This window comes from Rosa chinensis, chromosome 5, assembly GCF_002994745.2.
Source record: "Rosa chinensis cultivar Old Blush chromosome 5, RchiOBHm-V2, whole genome shotgun sequence".
NCBI classification, from domain to species: Eukaryota; Viridiplantae; Streptophyta; class Magnoliopsida; order Rosales; family Rosaceae; genus Rosa; species Rosa chinensis.
Window position 1 is genome coordinate 31061319 of NC_037092.1, and position 25265 is coordinate 31086583.

The 25265-nt window shown below is 39.5% G+C and overlaps 2 protein-coding genes and 1 long non-coding RNA gene across 3 annotated transcripts; 1 reads left to right on the top strand and 2 right to left on the bottom strand.

The window, feature by feature from the left end:
- Positions 1 to 28: 28 nt before the first annotated feature.
- Positions 29 to 2690, bottom strand: LOC112202830. The gene has a single exon (XM_024343843.2). The coding sequence runs from the start codon at positions 2463 to 2465 to the stop codon at positions 387 to 389; it is 2079 nt and encodes a 692-aa protein (XP_024199611.1). The 5' UTR covers positions 2466 to 2690; the 3' UTR covers positions 29 to 386.
- Positions 2691 to 10706: 8016 nt separating this feature from the next.
- On the bottom strand, positions 10707 to 12145 carry LOC112203628 (G-type lectin S-receptor-like serine/threonine-protein kinase SD1-1). Its single transcript, XM_040505821.1, has 6 exons — positions 12084 to 12145; positions 12002 to 12034; positions 11658 to 11863; positions 11346 to 11580; positions 11102 to 11252; positions 10707 to 11018 (listed from the first exon to the last, which is right to left on the bottom strand). Exons 1-6 carry the CDS (start codon positions 12143 to 12145, stop codon positions 10707 to 10709), a joined length of 999 nt encoding a protein of 332 aa, XP_040361755.1.
- Positions 12146 to 14413: 2268 nt separating this feature from the next.
- Positions 14414 to 20934, top strand: LOC112201440. The gene is made up of 10 exons (XR_002936750.2): positions 14414 to 14487; positions 15257 to 15532; positions 15750 to 16749; positions 17198 to 17322; positions 17478 to 17568; positions 17673 to 17744; positions 18584 to 18654; positions 19594 to 19686; positions 19927 to 20218; positions 20706 to 20934. It is a non-coding gene; the product is annotated as an uncharacterized LOC112201440 (long non-coding RNA).
- Positions 20935 to 25265: the final 4331 nt, after the last annotated feature.

Consider the following 25265-nt stretch of genomic DNA (forward strand, 5'->3'; position numbering starts at 1 on the left):
GGAAATTCTGTTATCACACCATAACAGATTCCAGGCTTACTTCTAACAGAAGCTTGAAGTTTTGGGGTCTGCTCCAAGCATTGGTCAAGGAAGTACTAATACTAGAAGTACTAATACTAGATTTTAATTCTTTTCTGGGTAGGATTAGATCATGTTGAAATTTTGGGACCTTCTCAGAGCCCCAGATCTGTTACTGGTAGGGAAAATGGGAACATGTGTGACCTGTGCTCATCTGTGCCTTCTGTTAAAAGATAGTCTAAATAGCTCACAATACTAATAAAAAAATTGAGATTTCAACACAATCCAGTGATCCACACCTAACACCCAAAAATGTAAGAGACGTATACCCTACAGAAATTTACAACACGAGACAATTGCCATACTTGTCAGAAAAATAAGACCCTTTTTTTCCCTTTCCTTGTTCTTCTCTCAACAGCCCTTACGATAAATAATCTCAATATGAGCACAAGTGTATCTCTAGAACAGCTAGCATCGTCTGTTTTCAAAAGATGATCAGCATCAGCACCAGCAATATCAGAATCAGTAATGATGAATTCCGAAGGGCTTCCATAAGGAATCGAAACGATTGTGTTGGGCGAAAACTTCTCAGCCACCACAACTCCACCAACACTAGGTTCAGAGCTGCGCTTAATGCTGTAAGCTCCCCTCTTAATGGCCAAAGTGGCAGGTTCCCATATGTCAAGAAACCCAGTGTTCTCAAACACCTTAAATGATCCATGACCCTTCTGAAGAATCTTCTGTATCTGGCTTTGCATTTCGGGCTCACAAGTGATCTTCTTGTGATCGTTTGCAAACACCTTCACGAGCTCTCCCTTTCGCTTCCTGTTATCGAGGGGTTGAACTTCGATAGCAAGGTATGTATCGACATCATCAGCAGTGAGAAGATAGTTCGGTTGCTTTGCTCCTTCAATGTAGTTAACTGATCCATCTGGAAGGTGGCGTACCCACTCAAAGTTGCAACTGGTCGTTCCATTAATGGAGTATCCAGATGCTTGGAGCTCATGTCCCGGTAAAGCTTCACCCGAAATCTGGAGGCCCTCAATAGCTGGTAATGGATCATCCTCGTCTAAAAACAGATCTTCATGAACCGGTGATAGATACCGAGGATAAGAGGAGGAGCTGGGATCGGTGTAAGGAGAGGTTCCTCCACTCTCATTGTATCCCTCGTCATGATCATCATAATCTGTGTGTGTTTGCATCTCAGGCTCACGAAACTTGACCTGTTTTCCGGGTGTTGTATCGTCTCTATATCGATTTGCATCAAGTCTAGCAATAGTAGGCTTAGCAGGTACAGCTGGGGTTACAGAGTTCCTGTTTTGAGGTTCACTGTGTTCAATATTCCCTGTGTCAACACCACCAGAACCGCTCCGAGGGCCACCCGATTGATCCCAATTCGGGGCGGTTGTCTGCGTCTGAGCACCAGGAGGAGGAGAAGCCGGTACTTTCTCATGGGAAGATGGCGGGTGAGTAACCATTTCAAGCCTATCTTTGTTGGAAATTTCCAATGCTGCACCAATGGAATGAGATGGAGGTGACTGTTGGGTATTGTTAGTGCTAGACTGATTCGAATTCGACTGTAAAGGTCTTACTTGATACTGAAACTGCTTCAATTTCGACTCTGTCATAATAAGCTTCTCCTGCAAATGCCTAAACAAAATCTGAACATTGCTGGCAATGGACTGAGCATCATGAACCTGCGGCTGCAATGAGTAGTCTGCCAGAATCGGCAGCAATGCCGAAACGAACGTCGTCCTCTCCTGCTGCACATCCTGCAAAGCATAAGCCAGCCGTATGTTCTCCTCAATTATATCTTGCCTGTACACCAGAGCCTTGGAAGCAGCATCAGCAAGATCCTGCTGCTGCTGATCAAATACCAAACGCATATAAGCAATGCGACCCTCGAGAACATGCTTTTCGTTCCGAATCTGTGCTTCTTTCATCGAGTAATCCCCAAGCTGCTTCCGCAATTGCATGATCTCCTGCTCATTTTCATGAATCTTGATCACAAGATTCTTCTCGCCGGGATGATCCAATCGCATCAACCCTTCCCCGGAATTCACCCGCGGCGGGTCATAATATTCCCCTTCGGTGCTGTATCCCCCATTATCGGAATTTGGCGCCCTAGCTTGTTGATTATCTCCTGAATTGTTCACTTCCGGACGAGCCGATCCTACCAGATCGAGAGACGACCGCGGCGCCATCGATGATGGTTCGTGGAGTTGTTTACGTCTGTGGAGCTCGAGAGTCTTGTATTCGAGCTCAGACCTCAAGCGGATGTTCTCCTCGACCTGTCTCTTGATGGTGGCCTCGGCAGCTTCAACGGCCTTCATGACCTGGAACAAGCCAATGTCGTCGGTTTCGGAGGACCGACTAGGATCAGGGCTGGAAGTCCTCGTCAACCCTGAAAATTTCTCCGCAATTCTCCAATCGAGTCCGTTCTCCATCTCTCTTTGTTTATGTGGGGGGGGGGGGGGGGGCGCTTCCTCCTTCACTTCATTTCCATGTGAATTGGTTTTTCTACTGTTGTGGGCTGCTGTTGCCGCCTTTATAAGAATGGAATGGATTGGATTAATTCAAATTAGTGCCTTGCTCGTGCCGCTGGGATTGAGCAGAGTTTGGTTTTGGTCTCTGAAGGGAGGAGATGGAAATTTCTCGTAAAGAGGGGTTGATTTTGAATTTTCGTTGTTCAGGGGGAGAGGGGATGACCAGGTCTCGTACTTATTGGGCCGGGCGGCCGGGTCCACCACCCAACAAAGCCCATCGAATTTTGCTTAGTACCTGCCGTCTTGGCACTAATCATTTCCAAATTTTATCTTGGTGAGCAAATATTTCTTAGGAAAATCAGACGTATAGAGGGAGTAAATTTCTCAGCCCTGTTTTAACGTATCTTTCCCTCACACATGTTGTATTTTAGTCATTTATGTATTAAATAAATGGGCGGTTGATGCTCTTCATTGTTGTCAAAATCATTCAATAGTGCAATACAATTAGGGTGGCTGAATGATATTTGATCCGACTGATATTTGTAGAGTGTTCAAATTCTGAAAAGGTAAAAATTAGTCCATTACAAATAGAAGATGGGAGAATGAGTAATTTCACCTAAGGGATAAACATAAGAACTGCTCTTACTTTCTTTCTAAACATATTAAGTTAAAGTTGAAGTTGACGCATTTGCATGGGTTGTGGAACAAGATTTGTCAACTTTAACTTTAACATTATTAGTTTTAGCATTAACCCACATTTTGATTTTTCTTTTTCTTTTTAAATAATAATACGTGTGTCACACACTCACAACATGAGTGAGTAACTAGAGGAGGGGTGAATGATCAGGTTCACCTTAGGAATGAATCCATGTATCATATATCCATGCTACGAGGTTATCTACTCTATTTTACATTAATTCTTATATTTTATAAATATATCATTTTCGCAAAAAAAAAAAAAATGATAAGGTTGAAAATCCATCATAAGTAGGAATTCTTAAGTCATTTTCTATTGAATCAAATTTTTATATGTATGTCTTGCAAACTAAGTTATTATCTTCCAATATTTAACACTTTTGACAAAAATTAAATCATATTGTCAACTGGAGAGAGTCTTTTCTTGAGTGCTAAGCATTTATGAATTATGAGTATTAAAAAGCAGTATATACATCATGAGCTCTATATAATTTGACATTGAAATCATTATGTGCATGGTTTGCACATATTTTCAAAGGACAAATAGATGTTGGGTTGTGTCTTGATGCACCGAGAACTGATAAATTCTATATTATTTACTTGCACCGAGAACTTTTACTAAAAAAAAAAAAAATCTATATGGCTTGAACTAATTAAAGTAGGGCCTATTTAAAAAATAAACAAACAAACTATTCAAGTAAACCCTATTTTGTGTTTAGCCCAAACTCTAGGTTACTTGACCTAGTTGTAATAGGTTTAAATTAGAAGGATCTAGATTCCTATTCAATGTACGATTACTTTCCTTGTATGATTAAGATTCTATACATTGTAATCCTCTATATAAAGAGGCCCCTATTATCAATGAGAATAGACAGCAATTTCCTCTCAATTTCAGTTTCTCTACTACACGTTATCAGAACGAGCCCTAACCCTAGCCCTAAAAACAAAAAACCAGAAAACTCTTCTCACCAAAACTGCCGCAAGCTCCTAGCCCTTGCTAGCCATGCCGTACGCTGCCCCTGCAGCCCTTGCTCACCCGTGTGCAGCCTACTGCCCCTGCTGCACAACAGCACGCTCGGTCTTTTGCAGATCATCCTGCTTTCACGCCCCGAAACGTCTTGTTCGGAACCTCTGATCAAAATACTTTATTCATCAAAGTTGTTCATCTCTGTCTCTTCTATCTGACCTCCAAATTTCAGCCCTATTGGAGTCGTTTTGAGACATGTACACTATTCGAGGTGGGAGCTGTTCAGCATGCTCGTTCCTGTGCATATCAGTCAGTTTGCAAGCCCCGAAACGCCTAGTTAATAACTTCAGATCAAAATTCTTCCTTCATCAAAGTTATTCAAGTCGGTCTCTTCTATCTAACCTCCAAATTTAAGCCATATTGGAGTTGTTTTGAGACCTGTACACCAATCGGAGTGGGAGCTGTGTAGAAGCTAATTTGCTCCGAATTTCAACAAGTTTGATTCGCCTAGGACTGAAGCTCGTCTGCAATCCTACAACGAGGATCGAATACGCTCTGCAATCCTAAGAGGTATGGTTTACTAAAAGTTCCCGTTTTTGAAGTTTTTTATTCTTTTCGCTTCTTTTTCTCGGGGACTTGCAACCTCCCTTCTTCTACCCCCCTTTCTTTATCATAGGGGAGACTAAATTGAGCCGAACTGTGGGGGTTCGTGCGCACTCCAAGCTTGGAGCTTGTAGAGTTCTCCAAATTTAGAGTTTGTTGAGATAAAACGATCGACCGCAAACATCATTGTTTCGATCTAATCCAACCCCTCTTGGAATCGAATTTCTTGGAAGCGACTACGCTCAGAAATTTTATTTACCCTAATTTCTTGTTCTCTTTCAGGATGAGTAACCTGAACAAATTGGACTTTGCTCCATTGGGAACAACTAGCTCTGGATATCACAGGTGGGTGGGTTCGTGATATCCGCCAGCATCTCAAGGGCAATGGAATCTTGGATACGATTCTCGAGCCTAGCCAGGACGTGCTAACTGTTAAGCAAGCTCAAGCTTTGGAAGCAAATAGAGTAGCCTTAGAGGCAAATAAGGCAAAAGCCATCGTCCTAATGACTTGTCATATGGATGATTCGCTCCAGTACGAGTGTATGAATGAAGAAAATCCCAGAAGGCTGTGGGTCTCACTCGAAGATAGATTTGGCAACGTCCGTGACTCCCTGCTTCCTGACCTAGAAGTGAGATGGCATAGCCTCAGCTTCTATGATTTCAAGTCAGTTCTTGACTACAACTCAGAAGCACTTCACATTAAATCCTTAATGAAATTCTGTGGTAAAGAGATCACAAATGCGATGTTGATTGAGAAGACTCTCTCTACTTTCCCCGTCTCTGCATTGATGGTTGCTAAGAACTATCGAATCGATGTTACTGCAAGACGAATCACAAGGTTTCATGAGCTCATTGGAGCTATGAATGTCGCTGAAAAGCATGACAACATCCTTGTGAAGAACTATAATTCGAGATCCGTGGAAATAGAGCATATTCCGGAATCCAATTATAGTCGCGCCCCTAAGAGAAGGCGCCAAGAGCGAAACCCTAACCTTAGGGATACTTCTGGACTTTCTGGTCCATATAATCGCTCTACTTGGGAAGGTAATAGCCAAAATAGGCGAACACGGAACCGAAGAGGTCAACGTGGAAAGAGAGGGGGAGGCAACGCCTCTGGCCATGTTGGTGGCACCACCAACACTAAGAGCCATCTGAATGACGCTTTCAAAGCGCCTCAATCAATGGAGTTTGAGCAAAGAGATGTATGTTCTCCATGTGGAGTGTCTGATCATTGGGCACTTATTTGTAGAGCTCGTGAAGAAATTGTCACCGCCTACAAAGCATATTGTGAAGCAAGAGAAGCTTACTATGTGGAATAAGAAGATCAAAAAGATGATCTAGAGTGAAGGGTTGAAGACTACAAATTTGGCTGGGATCAATAGATCGCCAATTCTGTTTAAGTCTTTATTTTTCCAAGAGATGTAATAGGCAATTGCCATATATTTTTGTAGTAAATGCCAATGGTTTGGTCTTTCTTCAAAGTAGGCTCACCCAAAGTAAGTGTGATGTCTAGGAAGGTTCTGAAATTAGTGGTACTTAAGCGAGCCTTGCTCCACCGACATCTCTCTACTCACCTGGTCACATTTATTTTGGAATTACCGAAAGAAGTTAGACGACTACCATTATTTTGCATTAGCTAGCATTTTGGATTAGATTTTCTTTGGCCAAAGAGACAATGATGTAATTCTGTTGGCTTATGAATAAAATTTAGAGTTCTTTTCATTATGACTCCATTTTGATTCTGAGCATATGACTTTGTGACTACGATGGCTGGGCCATCAATATTAATTCAAGGAAATGGAATAGCCCAAGTTCCCCTTGCCAAAAGGGCACCTTGATTACTGTCGCAAAAGCTCTCTACGCTCCTAGGGAAAATCGCACCTATGAGTAGCCAACGGATTTCATGCGAAAACACATGTAGAGAACGGAAATGAGTTCCTTTGCAATACCTCTAATGATTGCGAATAAAGGGGCATCTTAGAGAAGTTTATGTGTCTCTCTAGTGGACTTTATGTCACTATTCGAGCTATTAAATCCAATAAAGTTACGATAGAAGATCTCTTGGATTTAGGCACATATTGGCTTTGTCACGACAGGATAGGTCATCTTGGTCATTATATGATGATCCGTCTACTAAAGACTTCATATAGACATCATATCTTTCGAGCGAAACGAAGCATGAATCAAAAGTTGATTTCTGGACTAAGTGTGACCGATGCAGCTGCCTAGGGCACCGCCTCCGTCCACCACCAGCCTAGGACTGGCGCAGTCCCTATCCATAACGCCATGGATAGCGTCCATCATGGTGATGGCGCCCCAAGTGATGCTGCAATTACCAACTTGCTTCAAATAGTGTTTCAGACACTCAGGCCTAACCAAAATACTCATTGGTTGCTTCTAAAGCCTCTCGCTCGTTTTACAAAGCCCGTTCCATAGGGAAATTACGACTAAGACCGTCCTATGCAAAGGAAATGAACATACTCATTCTGTTCTTACATAGAATCCATGAGGATCATGTGGATTGATTGAACCAACTTGCGGACGCATAAATATTTCATGATGTTGGTTGACACGCAAACACGCTGGTCACGTGTTGTGCCATTGTCCACCTATAAATGCTGCTTATGCTCCACTCCTAGTACATATCATATGACAATGGGCTCACTCCCCAGATCATCCTAAATAGTCAATTGGATTTGACTATGCTAGAGAGTTTACATTGAAAGACTTTCGATGGATATTGCAATGGGACTGATGTTGGACATCATATTCCCATGTACACACCCAAATGGTCTTGCGAAAACGACTACGATGATAGTCCAGACATTGGTAATGCGCACCAATCTCCTTATATCCGCTTGGGGTGATGCAATATCGCATGCAGCTATGCTAATTCGTCTACGACCCACCGCCACTTAATGTACCTCTGCATTACAGCTAGTGACTGGGTACAAGTATCGTACTTACGCATATTTGAGTGAGCCATTTATGTGCCAATTGCGCCGCCACAGCGCTCTATGATGGGTCCTTACAGACGAATGGGAAACTACGTTGGATTTGAGACTCCAACAATCGTCCGCCACTTAATGCCCTTGGAAGGCGATCTCATTACCGCTAGATTTGCAGGTTGTCACTTTGATGAGACAGTCTTCCCGTCGTTAGGGGGAGATAAGAACACAGATGTTCAGCAGGAACGACAAGAATTGTCATGGCCTGTCCCCACTATGTCTCATCCCGATCCCTGTTAAAGTGACGAGATCACACAAATATGCTGCAAAGAAGCCTGCAAGGAAGGACGTCCCTACGAAAGGACGTAGCGCCACCCTACACGGAGGTAGGTATGGCGCCAACGCCAAAGAGTGTGGCACTCTGGCGTTACAGGCCATGGCCCCAGCTAGGATGCGTGGGAGGCCCGTAGGTTCGAAGGACACTTTGGCACATTCCAATCCTTTGATCATCAAGACTCAAAATTCGTCTCATGAGAATCTTCCTGGTTAGGGTTATCATTGGGGGACGCCTCAACCTCAAAACCTATTCCTGAGAATATAGAGCTCTATAAAAATTACACTAGTGTACTTGAGATGTGGGATAGAAATTGTAGTTGCGCATTTTGTTGCTTATGAGTTTGTTGAGTCAGATGATATCGAACCACGCTCCGTTGATGAATGAATGCCAACGTAGAGAGATTTGGCCTAAATGGAAAGATGTGATCCAGGTTAAGATGGATTCTCTAACGAAGAGGAAGGTTTTCAAGCTAGTGATGCCAACACCTCCTAACATAAAACCTATTGACTAATGGGTCTTCGTTAGAAAGCGTAGTGAGAAAAAGAGATGGTAATCTAGCCTTATGGCGCACGGCTTCTCATAAAACACCCTGAAATCGACTACGATGAGACATATTCTCTCGCATTGCACTCCACTACCCTGTCAGTTTGGTAGTTTCCGAATAACTGAACATGCAGCTTACAAATGTGGTCACTACGTATCTCTATGGGGATCTAGATACGGAATATACATAAAGGTTCATGGTGAACTTCATTTACCCAAGTCAAGTGGCTCTAGACCACGGAGCGCGTTTACAGAGAGGTTGAAACGCTCGCTAAAATGACTATTTGATTGGGAAGGGATATGCCCACGCATTTCCATAACAAGTTTCGGATTCTATCGCGGTTCATGTTGGACATGATCTTCATTAGAAGCCCTTAAAGAGTTAAGGGAAACCGATGAACACTTGAAATTCGATTTTGAGATGAAGAATTATGGGAGAACACGATTATGTCTCAGTTTGGAACTTGAGCATCGTGTCGATAGATGCTTAGGCATTTTCACAAGGTCAAACCTTCAAGCACCCCATGATCGTCCGTAGTCTTGATCCTGAAAAGGATCCTTTTCGTCTGAAGGATGATGACGAAGATGTGCTAGAGGCAAAAGTGCCTTACTTGAGTACAATAGGCGCATTATTGTACTTAACTCAATGCACAAGACCGGACATCTTGTTTGCAGTAAACTTGTTAGCTAAGGTATAGCTCTGCGCCAACGCGACGCCATTTTGATTGGTGTAAAAGATATCTTTCAATACTTGAGATGTACGATTGATATGGGCTTGTTCTGTCCCTACAAAGAGGAGATGGATTCGGACCCATCACACACCAGAAACGCCTCCAATGCTGGCCTGCGTTCTCTATCCCCATCCCAAAACGATATAAGTGTTTTGGAAGGTTTTGCTGATGTTGGGTACCTCTCTGACCCACACAAAGGTCGCTCCCAAACTGGTTAAGTGTTCACCATGGGAAAAGACCGTGATATCTTGGAGGTCTACAGAACAGACCGCAGTCGCTATATCTTCAAACCATGCAGAGATTATTGCTCTTCACAAAGTGGTTGGTGAATGTTTATGGATTGGATCCATAATCACGCATGTTCGAACAATTGTGGCTTGAAGTCTACCACAAGATGAGCCTACGAGCATTTAGGATAATGCTGTTCTTTTTGAACAAATGAAGCAAGGCAACATCAAAAGCGACAACACCAAGCATAATCAGCAACAACAGACTCTCCTCAAATACCAAAGTGAACTAGATTCAATCTGAGGAAAATATGGCAGACTTGTTTACTAAGTCATTGCCCAAATCCACGTTCAAGAAACATGTGGCAAGAATTGGCTTGCGGAAATTATCTGAACTCCCATGATCGTAGTCATCAGGGGGAGACACAGACATCAGGGGGAGATGTCTACATGTTCACCTCGAAACGTGAAGGGTGTGTTGTGCTCTTTTTCCCCTTCGACCGAGGTTATTTTTGTCCCACTTGGTTTTTGTTACTCGGCAAGGTTTTTAACGAGGCAACGAGAGAAGCACCGCGTTTGGGCAACACAAGGGGGAGTGTTCAAGTAAACCCTAATTTGTGTTTAGCCCAAACTCTAGGTTACTTGACCTAGTGGTAATAGGGTTTAATTAGAAGGATCTAGATTCCTATTCAATGTATGATTACTTTTCTTGTATGATTGAGATTCTATACATTGTAATCCTCTATATAAAGAGGCCCCTATTATCAATGAGAATAGACAGCAATTTCCTCTCAATTTCAGTTTCTCTACAACACAAACAAAATAAATTTACAAAAAACTATTATTAAAGCTCATGTAAGGCACTCAACACCATTAATTTGGTCTAGTGACAAAAGTTTTCCGGTTTTCCCTTCGACTAGTTGTTATAATTTTCAGTTATTAATGTGATAAAAAAATTTTAAAAAAAACATTTATGAAATAGGGAAAATATATTTTACTTTTCCACGAGTTTGAAGAAACCAGAGTCATCACCTGTAATCTTTGAAAGTTGTCTCCTCATCCTTTACTTCCTTGGTCCTAGATTGGTACGCAGATTTTGGATGTCCTCCACAGGATTGAACAGTACTAACAAACATGAGAATCTCGAGTCTTATCGAGCCTCCGCCACAGTTATTGAACATTCATTTGTACACGAGAATGTTTCGTTCTTACTTGAAGATGAATCTACTTCAGATGATGAATATTTTCCTACATATAAACCTGGCCTTTTGGGTTGAGGCAAGGCACTCTCACCACCTAGCATCAGAACCACCGCCCACATGGTCGGCCTATCTTCAGGAAGCTTTTGGACACATAGAAGACCAACATGTATGCAATGCAATGCTTCTGATAGAGTGCATGATTCCCTTAAGCATTCGTCAATCGCCTCAAAGGACCTTCCTTCTTTCCACAATCTCCAGACCTAATCAATACACTTGGACATTCATCTACACAATATTCATTTGACAAATTTAACTGATGATGAATTCAGCAGTTGACACTTACATGTCCAACTAGATTAAGGTTGTGTTTCTGATCATGAAACCCTCTACTCCTCTTTCCGGTTAATGTCTCCAGCAATAAAATGCCAAAGCTAAAAACGTCAGATTTTACAGAGAATTGACCATTAATGGCATATTCTGGTGCCATGTAACCGCTGTAGAGTACATGTCACACGAAACAGAACACTTAATTAAGAAACAAGCAGATTACGGCAGAGATGTGATAAATGTAATCCTCGGTTACATACTAGGTTCCAACTACTCTTTTTGTGACTCCTTCAGTCTCATCTCCTCCAAAAAGCCTAGCCATGCCAAAGTCTGAGATTTTTGGTTTCATCTCATCATTAAGTAACACATTGCTTGCTTTAAGATCTCTATGAATAATCCTCAGTCTGGAATCCTGATGCAAGTAGAGAAGACCCCTTGCTATACCTTCGATAATGTGGAAGCGCTGAGACCAATCCAACTGACCTTGTGTTTGATCTAGCAAGTGTATGAATAAAATTATTCTAGTACCAAAATTAAATCCGAAAGTATAAGTAGAGTTGAAGTGTTGAAACCGAAAATGTAGCAGTCCATGCTTCTGTTGGGCATATATTCATAGATCAGCAATTTCTCTTCCCCTTCAATGCAACAACCAAGGAGCTTTACAAGATTTCGATGCTGAAGTTTCGCTATAAGTATCACTTCATTTTTGAACTCTGTGGCACCTTGTCCAGAAGTTTGTGAGAGCCTCTTCACGCCAATCTCTTGACCATCTGTTAGTCTACCCTGAAACATTTCATTAGCAAAAGGATTATGGAATTTTAAACAAACCAACTATTTCAGTGATATATATTCACTTTTTTTTTTTTTTTTTAATAATATTCTCTGTTATTATGTATGCTTAAATGTTGAAATTTACCTTGTATACAGGTCCAAAACCACCTTCCCCGAGCTTCATGTTGAATGAATCGGTGGCATCTATAATTGTCGACAAACTATACAGTGGTAGCTCCAGGTCTTCATTCTGTCCGTTGTTCTGACCCATGCCTCCATACTTTCCCATTTTCTCTAATACAAGGAGAACAAACTAAAATATTAGCTTCTCCTCAAGTACAATAAATCAGGAAGGAAAATAAACTTGTAACATTTAAAGAATGAGGCTTGATGCATTCAATCTTCATTGACATCTTCTTTAGTAGATTTAGTTTATTTAGTATTATTATGGATACAAACTCCTCAGCTTTTTTTTGTTTTTGGTTACAAGGGGCCTAAAAGGCAAAAACAAAGAGCAAAGGGAGCAAATTAACTAGAAGACCTATCAGCAGGTCTGTTCCTGGACTTTCTAACTCTAGCAACAGAGTCCATATCTGACAGGACCCGCCCCGGATTTCACCTTGAAATCCAGAGTGGCCCTGCGGGGTCCACCTTAGAAGAAATTCTACCAAAAATTTAGCAGAACTCTCTTTAAAAGTGGACAACCCAAAAACCTGTAGAAAGACATTTACACTTTTAAAATAATCCACCATTATTCTTCTGGAGCCACCCTGCTCCCTATATCACAACACCTCCCATTTCACAAATAATTCTGAACTTAAGAATATTAATATCATGGGTTATCAGAGCAAGCTAATGTACAGGGGTACAAGATGATAGAATACAAGACAAAGAACCGATACTTTTATAAGGCGGAAGCTACGACAGCTATGCCTCAACTCCAAGTATGCTCGACCTCCAGCTAAACTGGCCTGCAAACTGGGCATTTAAAACCGACGGGCCCAGGGGAAAGCATTTAAAATCCGTTAGAGTGAGTGGACGAAAATTAAGTAATTTCGAATGAATAAGTAAAACTTAATGCTTTCCCAAGTTATTCTCTAAAACCTCGCATGCACACTATGCCAAAAAGGCCTTCAGACGACACACTTCAGACGACATAAGTTTTGTTTTATGTCGTCTGAGTTTTTCAGACGACATAATTTTTTTTTATGTTGTCTGAATATACACTAAAACCATACTGGTTTAATTTGAAAAACTAGTGAGCATTCAGACAACACATTTGTGTAGTTGTAGAAGGTGGTGATTTTCTATCTCAAATTTGGATAAATTGTGAGCATTCAGACAACACATTTGTGTAGTTGTAGAAGGTGGTGATTTTCTATCTCAAATTTGGAGGGATATCCAAAAGTTGATTGAGTCTTTTCCCTCTCAAATAGCCACGCCCTAGTTGACTGGAAAATGTTGTGACATTCAGACAACATTTAAATGTTGTCTGAATGTGGGGGTTGTTTTAAAATTTCCCAAGTTATTTTGACTTGTGCTATTTGACACTCAACAGTCCCTCACTCCCTCGCAATTAAGTCACTTTCTGCCTTCTCAAACACTACCCCGCGCGCTCTCTCCTTCTCACTCAGCTCTCTCAACTCGACCTAGAACCCGCGAAACTGAAAACTCAAACACCAGCCTCTCTCCTTCTCACTGTGCTCTCTCATATCTCAATTCTCACTCTCCTTCATCTTCTCACTCTCTCTATTCTTCTTCGTAGTCTCTCCTTCTTCTTCTTAGTCTCTACTTCATCTTTCATGTTCGTATTAATGGAGCTCTCCAGCAAGAGTTGTTTTCAAATCGGATATTGGTAAGCAATTTAGGGTTTCAATCATTTTGTAGTTTAGGGTTTCGACTGGGTTCAATCTTCAATTGATTTTAGGGTTTTTTTTTTTTTTCTGCAAATGATTTGTGTTTTGGGGTTTTTTCGACTGGGTTCTTCCATGTTGTCAAACAAGAACTCTTTCCTCTTTCAATTAAAGCTGATTTGTGTTTTGGGGTTTTGAGTTTGGTTATAGTTCTTCAATTTTGTAACATGTTTCTTCTGTTTTGTTGGTCTTGTTAGGGAAACTTGGTGCTACAAAAGGATTTGCTGGGAAGGCTCACTGCTCGTAGTGTAGCGCAGAGAAACATAAGGCTTGTTTGTCTAAATTTATGGGGAGTCTTTTTCCCCAATCAATTTATGGGTCTTGTTAATTCATTACCTAGACTCTTTGACAGCCAAACACTCAGTTAACAAAAACCAAGCTATCTCTGTTCTCTTTCCATTCCGCTCCCACTTCTCTCCTAAGCTCTCAAATACTTGAATCTTCTCACTTCATTTTCATCTAAGGTCGAAAATCAGTAGCTACTTTACCTCTGTGCCTTGCTTCTCATCATGTTAAGGGGTATGAAGATAGGATTGATCAAACCTCCGTCTGCACATTTCCAATTTCACAGCTCCAGGTCTTCTCTATTTTTCATGTCTTGTAAACCTCCTCTAATTCACTTATTTCACTATGACAGAACAAATGGAGGACTTTGAGATTTCAAACCATTGAGCTTCTCTCTATTTTGCTTCAATACCAGAAATTTTCTTTCCTTTCGGTAAGAACTTCTACTTTTTGTTAAATTCCAGTTCTTAAAGCTGTTCAAGGTTGTAATGGAATGCACTTTTGATTATTATGTTTTGGTAAACCCATGAGGATGGATAGGACTGGAAAAGACCAAAGTTCAATTACTGCACTCCAAGTGTTTGATGTTATGCCTCAAAGACAACACCAAGCTGAACCAGTGGGATATTCCATGATTTTCGAAAAACCCATACTTCTTGTTTTACTCTCAGTTTTTGACAGCTTAAAGTAGACTCTTCAATGATCATTTTGAGCTTGGTTTCAAGAAAAACGGAGTTAAACTGAGATACTTGTGCTATTTTGAAGTTACTGCATTGTTTCAGGATTTCTGCAGAATCAACGTTTCTGTCAATTTTAGATTCTTGTTTGACCCTCCATTTGAACTTCGATTAGCATGAAACTTTTCAAAATAGTAGCTTTGCATGTTTACTTCAAATCTGGAAAGTTTTGCTTGAAATCACTGAAAGACTAATTGTTGGTGAAATTTTCTTGCTTGTTACCAGTTTTCTGAAATTTTCTCAAACTTGCAGCTTATTCTTACAAACAATTGATTTGAGAACCTTTACATTTGTTTTCTGTCCTCGTTTTTCAGTAAGTTAGATTAGAAATGCAAAGCATGCCCTGAAACTTAACTTCAGTTCGAAAGGCTTAGAAAAAAGTTTTGTCTTTGTCCGAAAGTGACTACAAACCAGTGTTTTCTATGCATTCTGATCAGAACATTTTGATCAATGTTTTCTTCTCAGAATAAGCCCACATATGGTGAAGCTCTAGCTATTGCCTAGTCTCTAATTGAGTGATTTATCGAGTTCTGGGATTTGCCCAATCGAAGTATGTGACCTTAATTCCTATACCACTCAGTCATTTGAACAAATTTAAAAGTTCAACCGTTGTACCGAGTCGGGGCCTCCATCATTCTCAAACACATAAGTAGAAGAACCTTACTGTTCAAAACTCACAATCAAGATTGGTCAGAGGAACAACAAAAGCCCTAGAATCATAGTCCTCCACTTTATTGAATAGTAAGTTTCTCTCTATCCCTCTCTCTCAAAACTCTGTACCTTCTGATTTGGGAATGGTGAATCACATTCATTTGGGGTCATCTGATTCAATCTTCTTGTTTCTCGGTAAAAAGATTCAAGATTTGATTTTGATAATGCCAATCACCTTTTGAATGATTTTTGGTAATTGGGTCTAAATCTGAGTGAGTTAATTGATTCATTGATTGCAAATTCACAGGCATTGTTCCAATGGAGAAGGATCAGAAGGTAGCATCTGAAGACCCCAAGGTGGATATGTTCAAGGACGATGACGAGTTTGAATAGTTCAACATCAATCTAGGTAATTTGGGGACATGTTATTAATAATCAGCAATTAAATGTTGTGGACTTTATTCTGCTTCTTTTGAATTGAATGTAATGTTATACACGATTGGAATTTAGGAGCTGTACCGATATATTGTAGCATACACTAAATTTAGTCCAGATATCTTCCACCTGACCTCCATGTTTAAATCTGCATTTTATATCCCTCTGTACATATGGTTTCTAATTAGATTAAGCTCTAATATTGCCGTGTTGCTCTTGTCAAAATTAAATTGTTGGTCTAAAATCAATTGTGATAATATAGGTTGCTTGATTTCTGATATACTTCCCCATGAAACTAGCAAGTTTATGACTGAGCCCGTAAGTGGTAAACGTGATGAGTTGATAATATAGGTATGCAATTAATCCTCCTGTTTTTTTTCCTCTCTCTATGATGTCTATAATTCTCACCTTTTGAATGGATTCTGTGATCAGTTTGTTTTTTTAGATTGATTTGCCAAACGACTGTGGTCACTCAATTCAACTTGGAACTATGATTTTTTTTTTTTGGGTGCTTCTGTGTAATGAATTTGATTGTAGTGACACCTTCTAATTATGTTTTGCTTTTTGTTGCGAGGATCATGTGTGTTCTGTGAGACGTTGTGAGAAATTCTAAAACTTTGATGGGCGATCTTAGGCCTTGGTCGCCTGAGCCAAACGGCGCTGTTTTGGAGGAGAGGCTGACCTCATCTTCTTCATCCGTGTTTTCAATTTCAACAAATCAGAGGGACGTTTCCGCCGAGTACTGGCGGAGAGCGGAGGTGGCAATGCAGGGGGTTATAGCTCAGATCCAACGTACTCACGTCTCCAAGCGGAGAAGGAAAGACGCCATTGATTACGTTCAGAGGATCATTGGAGCTTGTATTGGTTGTTAGGTCAGCATTCATGCCTATATATACCATTCCCCTATATCTGAATTTAAACTTGAATTTAGTGAAAAGCCCTATGTTTTTATGTGAATTGAAGAACTCAGTTTTCGTGTGATGATGAAAATGTGCTTGAATTTTGGCTATAAGTATAGCTTTTTCGCTCTCGAAGGCTTGGACTTTGATTTTGAGTATGTAGCTATCCAGTTGTATGAATTGCAATCAGTTTGCAGCTCATGAGTACATGTAGTTACGTTTTACTTTGAATTGATAGAGTAACTCTGTGATTACCCAACCAATTTAGGGAGTAATCTGTTTGAGAGATTAATGTGCTTGTAGGTTTGTTCTTGTTCCACATTATGGTTTTTGATTGCAAATTCTGAGATGTCAGAGTTAAGAAAGCAAAGGGGTGGTGACTAGGTGGAGGGTATTGATTTCATGTTGGGTTTTGTTTCAGGTGTTCCCGTTTGGATCAGTACCTCTGAAGACGTATCTGCCGGATGGAGTGCTGTTCTTGAAAGGGAAGATCACAATATGGCTGCTGAGTTTATGGTGAAGGACATGCAGTTAATTCGGGCAAAGGTTTGTAGGTTTTACGTACCCTATATCATATGAGATATCATTGGTTGAACCTTTATATTCATTACCTAGACCCTCGTACAACCAAACACTCAGTTGACAAAACAAGCTACTTCTCTTCTCTTTCCATTCCGCTCCCACTCTTCTCTTAAGCTCAGAAACACTTGAATTTGCTTACTTCACTTTCATCTAAGGTCGAAAATCAGTAGCTACTTTATGTCTACGCCTTGCTTCTCATCATGTTAGGAGGTATGAAGCTATGCATTGTTAAAATCACCTTCTGCACTTTTCCAATTTTCGTATCTCCAGGTGTCATATAAACCTCTTCTAATTTACGTGTTACACTATGACAGAACAAATGGGGAACTCTGAGATTTCAAACCACTAACCTCTCTATTTTGATCAGTATCAGAAACTTTCTTTTGGTAAGAACACCTACTTTCTGTTAAATCTCTGTTCTTAAATCTATTCAAGGTTGTTGTGGAATGCACTTTTGATTATTATCTAGCTATGGTGACTCCATTAGGATGATTAGGACTGGAAAGGGTCAAGTTCAATTACTGCACACTATGTGTTTGAAGTTATGCCTCAAAGACAACACCCAAGCTGAACCAGTGGGCTATTCCATGATTTTCGAAAAATCTATACTCCTTGTTTCACTCTCAGTCTTTGACTGCTTAAAATAGACTCTTCAATAATCATTTTGAACTTGGTTTCATGAAAAACGGAGTTAAAATGAGATACTTAAGCTATTTTGAAGTTACTGCACTGTTTCAGGAATTCTGCAGAATTCAGCGTTCCTGTCATTTCAGATTCTTGTTTGACCATTCATTTGAATTGCGAATAACATGAAATTTTGCAAAATAGTAGCTTTGCATGTCTACCTTAAATCTGGAGAGTTGTGATTAAAATCATTGAAAGGATGATTGTTGGTGAATTTTTCTTTCTTCTTACCAGTTTTCTGAGAACTTTTCAACTTGCAGCTTTTGGTACAAGATTAATGATTTGAGAAACGTTTACTCTCTTGTCAGTCCTCAATCTTTAGTACATTGGACTAAACATGCAAAGCATTCCTTAAGTCTTAAATTTCAGTTAGAAAGATTATATCCATGTTCAAAAGTAACTACAAAGCTCTGTTTTCCGTGTATTCTGATTAGTGCATTCTGATCAGTGTCTTCTTTTTAAAATAATTCTATAAACGTGTGGCTTCATCTTAAGGGAGAAAGAACATTGAGACCGATGATGGTTTACATGTTCATAATAGGATCAAGGGCTCAAGTGGACTGAAGATTGGTCCTTTGGTACTTGCTGGGAGTTGCACATCAAGGATTCCAGGTAGGGGGTCTTCACTAGTTAGAGCTTTTCTCGAAAAGATTTCTATGCTTTTATGCATACACATTGCATTGTTGTTAAGTGGTGACCTGAGAGTGAAGGGAGCAAAACAACTACCTTGGGTTTCGATCCCCTAAACCTCCGGAGGGGCTATACGGACTGGAGGATGTCTAACATCCTTTGAGGTGTGGCGTCACTCCTAGGTGGTATGGCGTAAACGGCCACTCTTACTACTTCTTGCTGGCTATTTGTGTACTTACATTGGCAAGTAAGTAATTGGCATTAAGAACGATCATCGGTTTTTAGGAAAGTCGGTACCCCATTATGCATATGTATCCTTCTATTTCCTTTTTTTAAGTTTCTGTCTACTCTTGCTGAGCTTGTTACTTCAGTTGGATAAATCCTAATTGCTGTTGTCATTGCTTGAAAATTTTCCACCAATTGTAGTCTGAAGCCTCAGATTTCAAACCTCTTTGTATTCTATTTAGTTTGACTATCTCGAGTTTATTTAACATATATTTCACTTGAATTTATGTAGTTTTTTCATCACCAAAGGTTGAGATACATTGATTCCAAATATCGAATTTTGCAGCTGCCCAAAAGAAAAAAAGAAAAAAAACTTAGTTAGTCATCAAACTTTACTTGATTAGTTTCGTTATCTTTAGCCTTGCGCATCTTAAAAAGTTTGAGTATTACTTTGTCAATACTTAAGCTTCGTACGTAAGATTCACAGCGCTGTGACGTCAACCCTTTCGGGGCGTTACAGTAGCACCATCATGTCCATAAAAAATTTCTGTTTCACCGCTAGTATGTCCTTTAATTTGCTTTTCCTAAAAACCTTTAGGAAATGCACGTGTGTTTATGAGATTATTGTTTGTTTCTATTCAGATTCACTTAATTTTAGTTGTCCTCAGTAAAGATTGTTGTGTTTTCTGGTGGCAGGTTAAGCTTGTAAAGTGCCTTGTGCAAAATATTGTGGTTGATATATCCTTCAATCAGTTAGGAGGGCTACGTACGTTATGCTTTCTTGAGCAGGTAGTCTTCCACTAAAGCTGAGTTTTATTAGTCCAGTTTTGCTACATATGATTGGGTTCATGTAAAGGATGCTTTCCGAGGAAGCTCTGGTTTATCAGATGCAATTATTATTATTATTAATTTTTTTTTTCAAGTCTATTATAGCAAGTAAAAATATTGGACTTTGGTGCTCTTTGCTTGTTTGTGATTTTGGATTTTTTTTTTATTCTTGATCATCTTCCTGGTCCTGTTACCATACAGGTTGATCGCCTCATTGGCAAACATCATCTCTTTAAACGTAGTATCATACTGATTAAGGCATGGTGCTATTGTGAGAGTCGAATTCTCGGTGCCCATCACGGTTTGATATCTACATATGGTTTGGTGACCTTAGTTCTTTTTATCTACGTGTCATTGTTTCAGGTGAAAGGAGAGTGATACTAAGGGACCACAGTATGCAAACAACACTTCAAAACTTGAATCTGATCTCTCAAGTCAGTGGAGATCGCTCATTCACATGGAGGATATCTTTGTAAATGAAGGCAAACACTTTGTGAGTGTAGCCACCTTCTTGTTTTATTTATTATAAACTTACCTATTTTTGAGCATTTGTCATGCTCTCCAATGTCTCAATTTTTATGAAAATGATCCAAACTCTTTTTCTCTACAATCCAAATTAAATAACCTAAGTTTGTCAGTTCCTTAAATCTATCAAAATGTGATCTTTTGCTCTCTCTGTCGAATCGCGACTTCTTTCTTTTGGGGTCTTATTCTAATAAATATTCTTGGTTCTGCTTGTTTTGCTACTTAGTTATTGGTTGCCACTATTATCATCAATTTTGTCAAGGAACAAGAAGGTGCATAGTTGTACACCTGACTTGCATTCTAAGTTCTAATGTAACCTTCTATATATTTAAATGAATGGTTACATAATGGGAAAATTGGCACATCTCTGTTTACTTTTGCAATTTTAGTTATGTTGTACATTGTGTGATATTCAGTACTGTTGTAATGATATTTTGGGACTTGTGGTTTTACAGCTTCCTTTATCAAGTGTTGAACAAATCGAATATGCTTGACATAATTGACTTCGTAGACCCTGCTCAGACTGGTGTCATTGGCTATGGAAATCCGACTAAACGAGCTCGTTCTTTGTCAGCTTCTTATTAAAGAGGGAAGCCTAGTCAGATTTTTTGGGTGCCCTATAACTCAGGGTATGAAAGCTTGATTCATGCATATATTTTGTTGGCTGCCCAGATTAATAGATATGGGCCATTGTGAACTTATGCTCATGAATAGGTTTGTGTACATGAGACAATGGTGGATTCATGAAAATTACAATGAATGATTTTGGATGTGGATATTATGGTTTCATGAATGGGCAATTTTAATTTCCAGAATGCATGCATACCAATTGTAACAGGGGACTAGTAATATGTGTTATCTCAAATTGCAAGCTACAACAAAAGCACACCAAAACGTGTGGTTGCAGCTGCACAAAAACAACACAAAAATCAATTAGAAGTCTATTGACTTTTTGGCATTGGGACAACATAAAATTGTAGTATAAAAGGCAAAACAACAACATAAGTTAGATGAAAGTATTGGCTAAAGTGTACAATAACAACAAATAAGTGTGATTGGACGTGATTACAGACAATATAAAACACGTACTATTAGTGGTCCTTTTTATATTCAGACCACAAATATTTGTCGTCTAAATAATCTCAAACGACAGTAAATTGTCGTCGTAATGATACTGACATAACAGAAAGAATATGATATCTATTGTCTAAACCATTTCCCAACATCACATATGTATAATTTCAAAACCTTTCATACAACACTTAAATGTCATACAAACCTACCCTAGAACGACACTTAATTGTCCTCTGATGCTCTTTACGACCACATATAATTATCGTTTAAAGTAAATTAGCACAACCTTTAATTGTTGTTGTATGAGAGAAGACACTACATACGAGTTTTCATATTTCTGATTTAAGGGCATTTAGACCACACAAATAAGTCTTGCAAATATGCTTCACACAATAGTATTTAAAAAATACTGTGGTTGTTTTGTTTATCAGACAATACAAAACTGTTGTTTGAATGCTTTTAAAGATACAGATCACAATGTTCCCAAAATGCAAAACTCATCAGACAACACAAGACTTTTATTTTTTTATGTCGTCTGATTTTTCAGACGACATAACACTTCTGTCGTCTGATGCCCCCAAGAGACGACACCGTACTAGACGACATATTTTTGTTCATTCAGACGACAGAACAGTTCTGTCGTCTGAAGGCCTTTTTGACATAGTGGCAGTAACAATCTTAAAAAAAATACTTTTAAATCATCATCTTTACTGCAATCTCTTAAGATCTCATCCTGAATCCTTTCTGAAACATCCTTTTTCAAGAGGTTCGTTTGATGACTAGAAATGACTGCTGTCTAGTCATCTCATGCCATCTGGGAGGGACTGCCACCCAGATGACACATCGGAAGGAACTGCCAACCGGAATAGGAGGCGGTGGATAGAAGGAACGGCCAACTAACCACAGGTAGTTAGAAGGGACTGCCAACTAACTACCTCATGTCATCTGGAAGGGACTGCCAACTAGACTATTACCTAGAAGGGACTGCCAACTAGGTAATGCATGCATGCGCTGACTAATAGCCTCCTCAATAAACTGGAAACAACCTCTTTCAATTACTTGCCTTCAGAAAGAAACTCGATATTACTTCAATAAATCATTAACAATTCACCAAAAGCATAACTCAGTATTATCTCGCTAACTCAAATCTCAATATCTCAAGAAATCCTCGAAAGCATAAATCAAATACTCTGTCAATCAATAAATGCTTTCGGAAAGAAATCTCAATCTAACTCAAGGCTGATAAGTGCGGAGCTCAAAGCTCAATAAATCTCGATAATTCAATCATACTCAAATATTTGCTAAATCCTTCATACTCGTATATCATCATAAAAACTTATATTCGAAATCATTAATTCTCATAATATTTTCTTAATCAGTCACTTCCCGAAAATCATTTCCCAACTCAATAACTCATAAATAACTATCTCGAAAATCTACTAAAAGCCCTCGGGAAGGAATTCAATACTAATCTCGTAATTCATAAATAAAACTCAATAAACTAAATCTCATAAAACCATAAAACTCAATAATTCAAATTATAAATTAAACCTCACTAGGAAAATAATAATATATTGCATGCATATTTAATTTAAAATAAATGTCCACTCACAGTACTATTTAGGCTACCACACTACCGGTTTCCTACGTCGAGCAGTAGCTCGGCACGTCGCCCTGTATACAATTATAATTCGTGAATAACAATCCGGAATTTAAATACGATTCCCACATCAAATCCTCATAAATTAACATTTCTATTTCTTCTCTGATTAAACCAAAACTTTATCATTTGTACCAATTCTTTAATTGAAGGTTCTAGGGCAGAACCAAGAGAAATCTGGCTGTCGGATTCTCGTAATTCAATGATCGACAACCTAAACTTCGGAATTACACAATCGATACAAAACTCCTTCAATTTCCACCAAACTTCACATACAAGCTACTCAACATTTATAAGATTTAATTGAGCTAAAACAGGAATTAAAAACCAGCCCTATGCGCCTCCACGCGCCATCCACAGTGGCAGCGCGTGGGGCCCACGCGCTGGTAGCCACCACCTCCAATGGTCACCAAATTTTGGCAGCACTACCTACTCAACAGTCCAAGCATTTTTCACAACTATAACAAGATCCAATTTTACCTGTAAGTGATCGAAATTGGCCGGTGAAGTTTTTCCAGAAAAACCCAAGAACCCTAGAATTTGAAATCGTCGATTCGACCTCCACACTGCAAATCGTGGCTCAAGGGTAGGGGCGAAATGATCCTTGGCAAAAACCGAACCTTCGACACCAGTTTGGTGGCCGGAGATGGGCGAAATCGCCGGAAATTGATGAAAATCCCATCTGCTACAGTAAACTTCACAGCTCAAAATCGAGCTCCTCCGGTCGAATCACTGCAAAACACCACCACAGACGTGACAAGGATGAAGAGGCGAGCCTGCTGGTGTCTGGATTCAGTCATGGGTCAGCCGGAGAAGGAAGAAATCGAGGAGGAAGAATAGGACCGAAGAGGAGAAAAGATCGGGGAAGAAGAGAGAGAAAACTGGGTAAGTTTCCAAAAATGGCAACTTACCACAGTAACTTTCTATATTTATAGAAACTTACCATGAACAGTAACTTTAGTATTTTGGCCATAACTTTCGTATACAAACTCCGATTTTTACATACCACATATGCACGCCCTCGGTTTAACGTCCTCTACAACTTTCATGAAGAATATTTTCTCAAATTTGACCCGAACAAAAAGCCAACTTTTAGGGCCACTAAAAGCACTAAAACGATAGTAAAAGTGAAAGTAAAGATCGTTCACCGTCCAAGTGACTAGTAAACCGGTGAATTCAGGTTCGGGACGTCACAATATCATCTAAATAAGCTTGCAAGGCATGAGAGGGAGGATATTCAAATTCAACAGTTCCATAGTCATGGGTAATGCTGTTCTTTGCAAGACAATTAGCAACAACATTGCATTCTCTATAAATGTGTCTCAGAGACACATATTGAAACTGAGCAAGCAGATTTTTGCAGCAAGAGATAAGAGAGCCAAGGGGATGCAACGATATATCACTGTCAGTAATAAGTCTAACCAAGATAGCAGAATCAGTTTCGATCTCCAACATACTAATTCCACAGTTATGAGCTTGCTTTAGACCGTAGTACAGGCCCCATGATTCGGCATGAAGAACTTCCCCAATACCCAAATTGGCTTGGAAACCTTTAATCCAGCTCCCATCAGAGTTTCGAATGACACCACCTGCACCAATTTTTCCAGAGTTGCCACTTCTAGAGCCATCAACATTAAGTTTAAAAGCACCAACATATGGTTTAGACCAATTTAGCATATTTAAACAATAATCTGAGGTCAAAGATAGCTTAGCTTGAGCTGCACACCATTCCTTGGCAGCATTAGTTATGAGAATATCAGGAGAATGAGGATAATGAAAAACTGGATCAAATATGTGCTTGTTTCTCCATTTCCAAATACACCAACAAATAAACACAAAGAAAGAACTCCACTGAATATCCATGTCAAACTTAGTATTGCTAAGAAGATGAGCTTTAATCCATCCAATCCAATTCATGGAGAACGTATTGATAGCTAAATTTATAAGCCATTGATTTTCCTTATTCTCCTGCAAATATGTCAATTGTAATATAGGGAAATAAGGGTCTCCCGCAGAGGATTAAGTTAAACTAAAAGTTTCAACAAAAGTCACAAAACGTGACTGCAGTTCCTACTGAACAGCAGTCGAAAAACAAACTAAAATCCTAACCAAAACAACCCAGAAAAATATGAAAATTTACAGAGACGTACTAGACACACAAGGCGTCCAGCACACAAAATTTAGGAATTTTTGGAGTTCGTTTACTATGAGAATAAAATATGTCAAAACAGATAACAGAAAGAAAAACGAAACTGGAACAGATTTGAGATTGGTTGATATC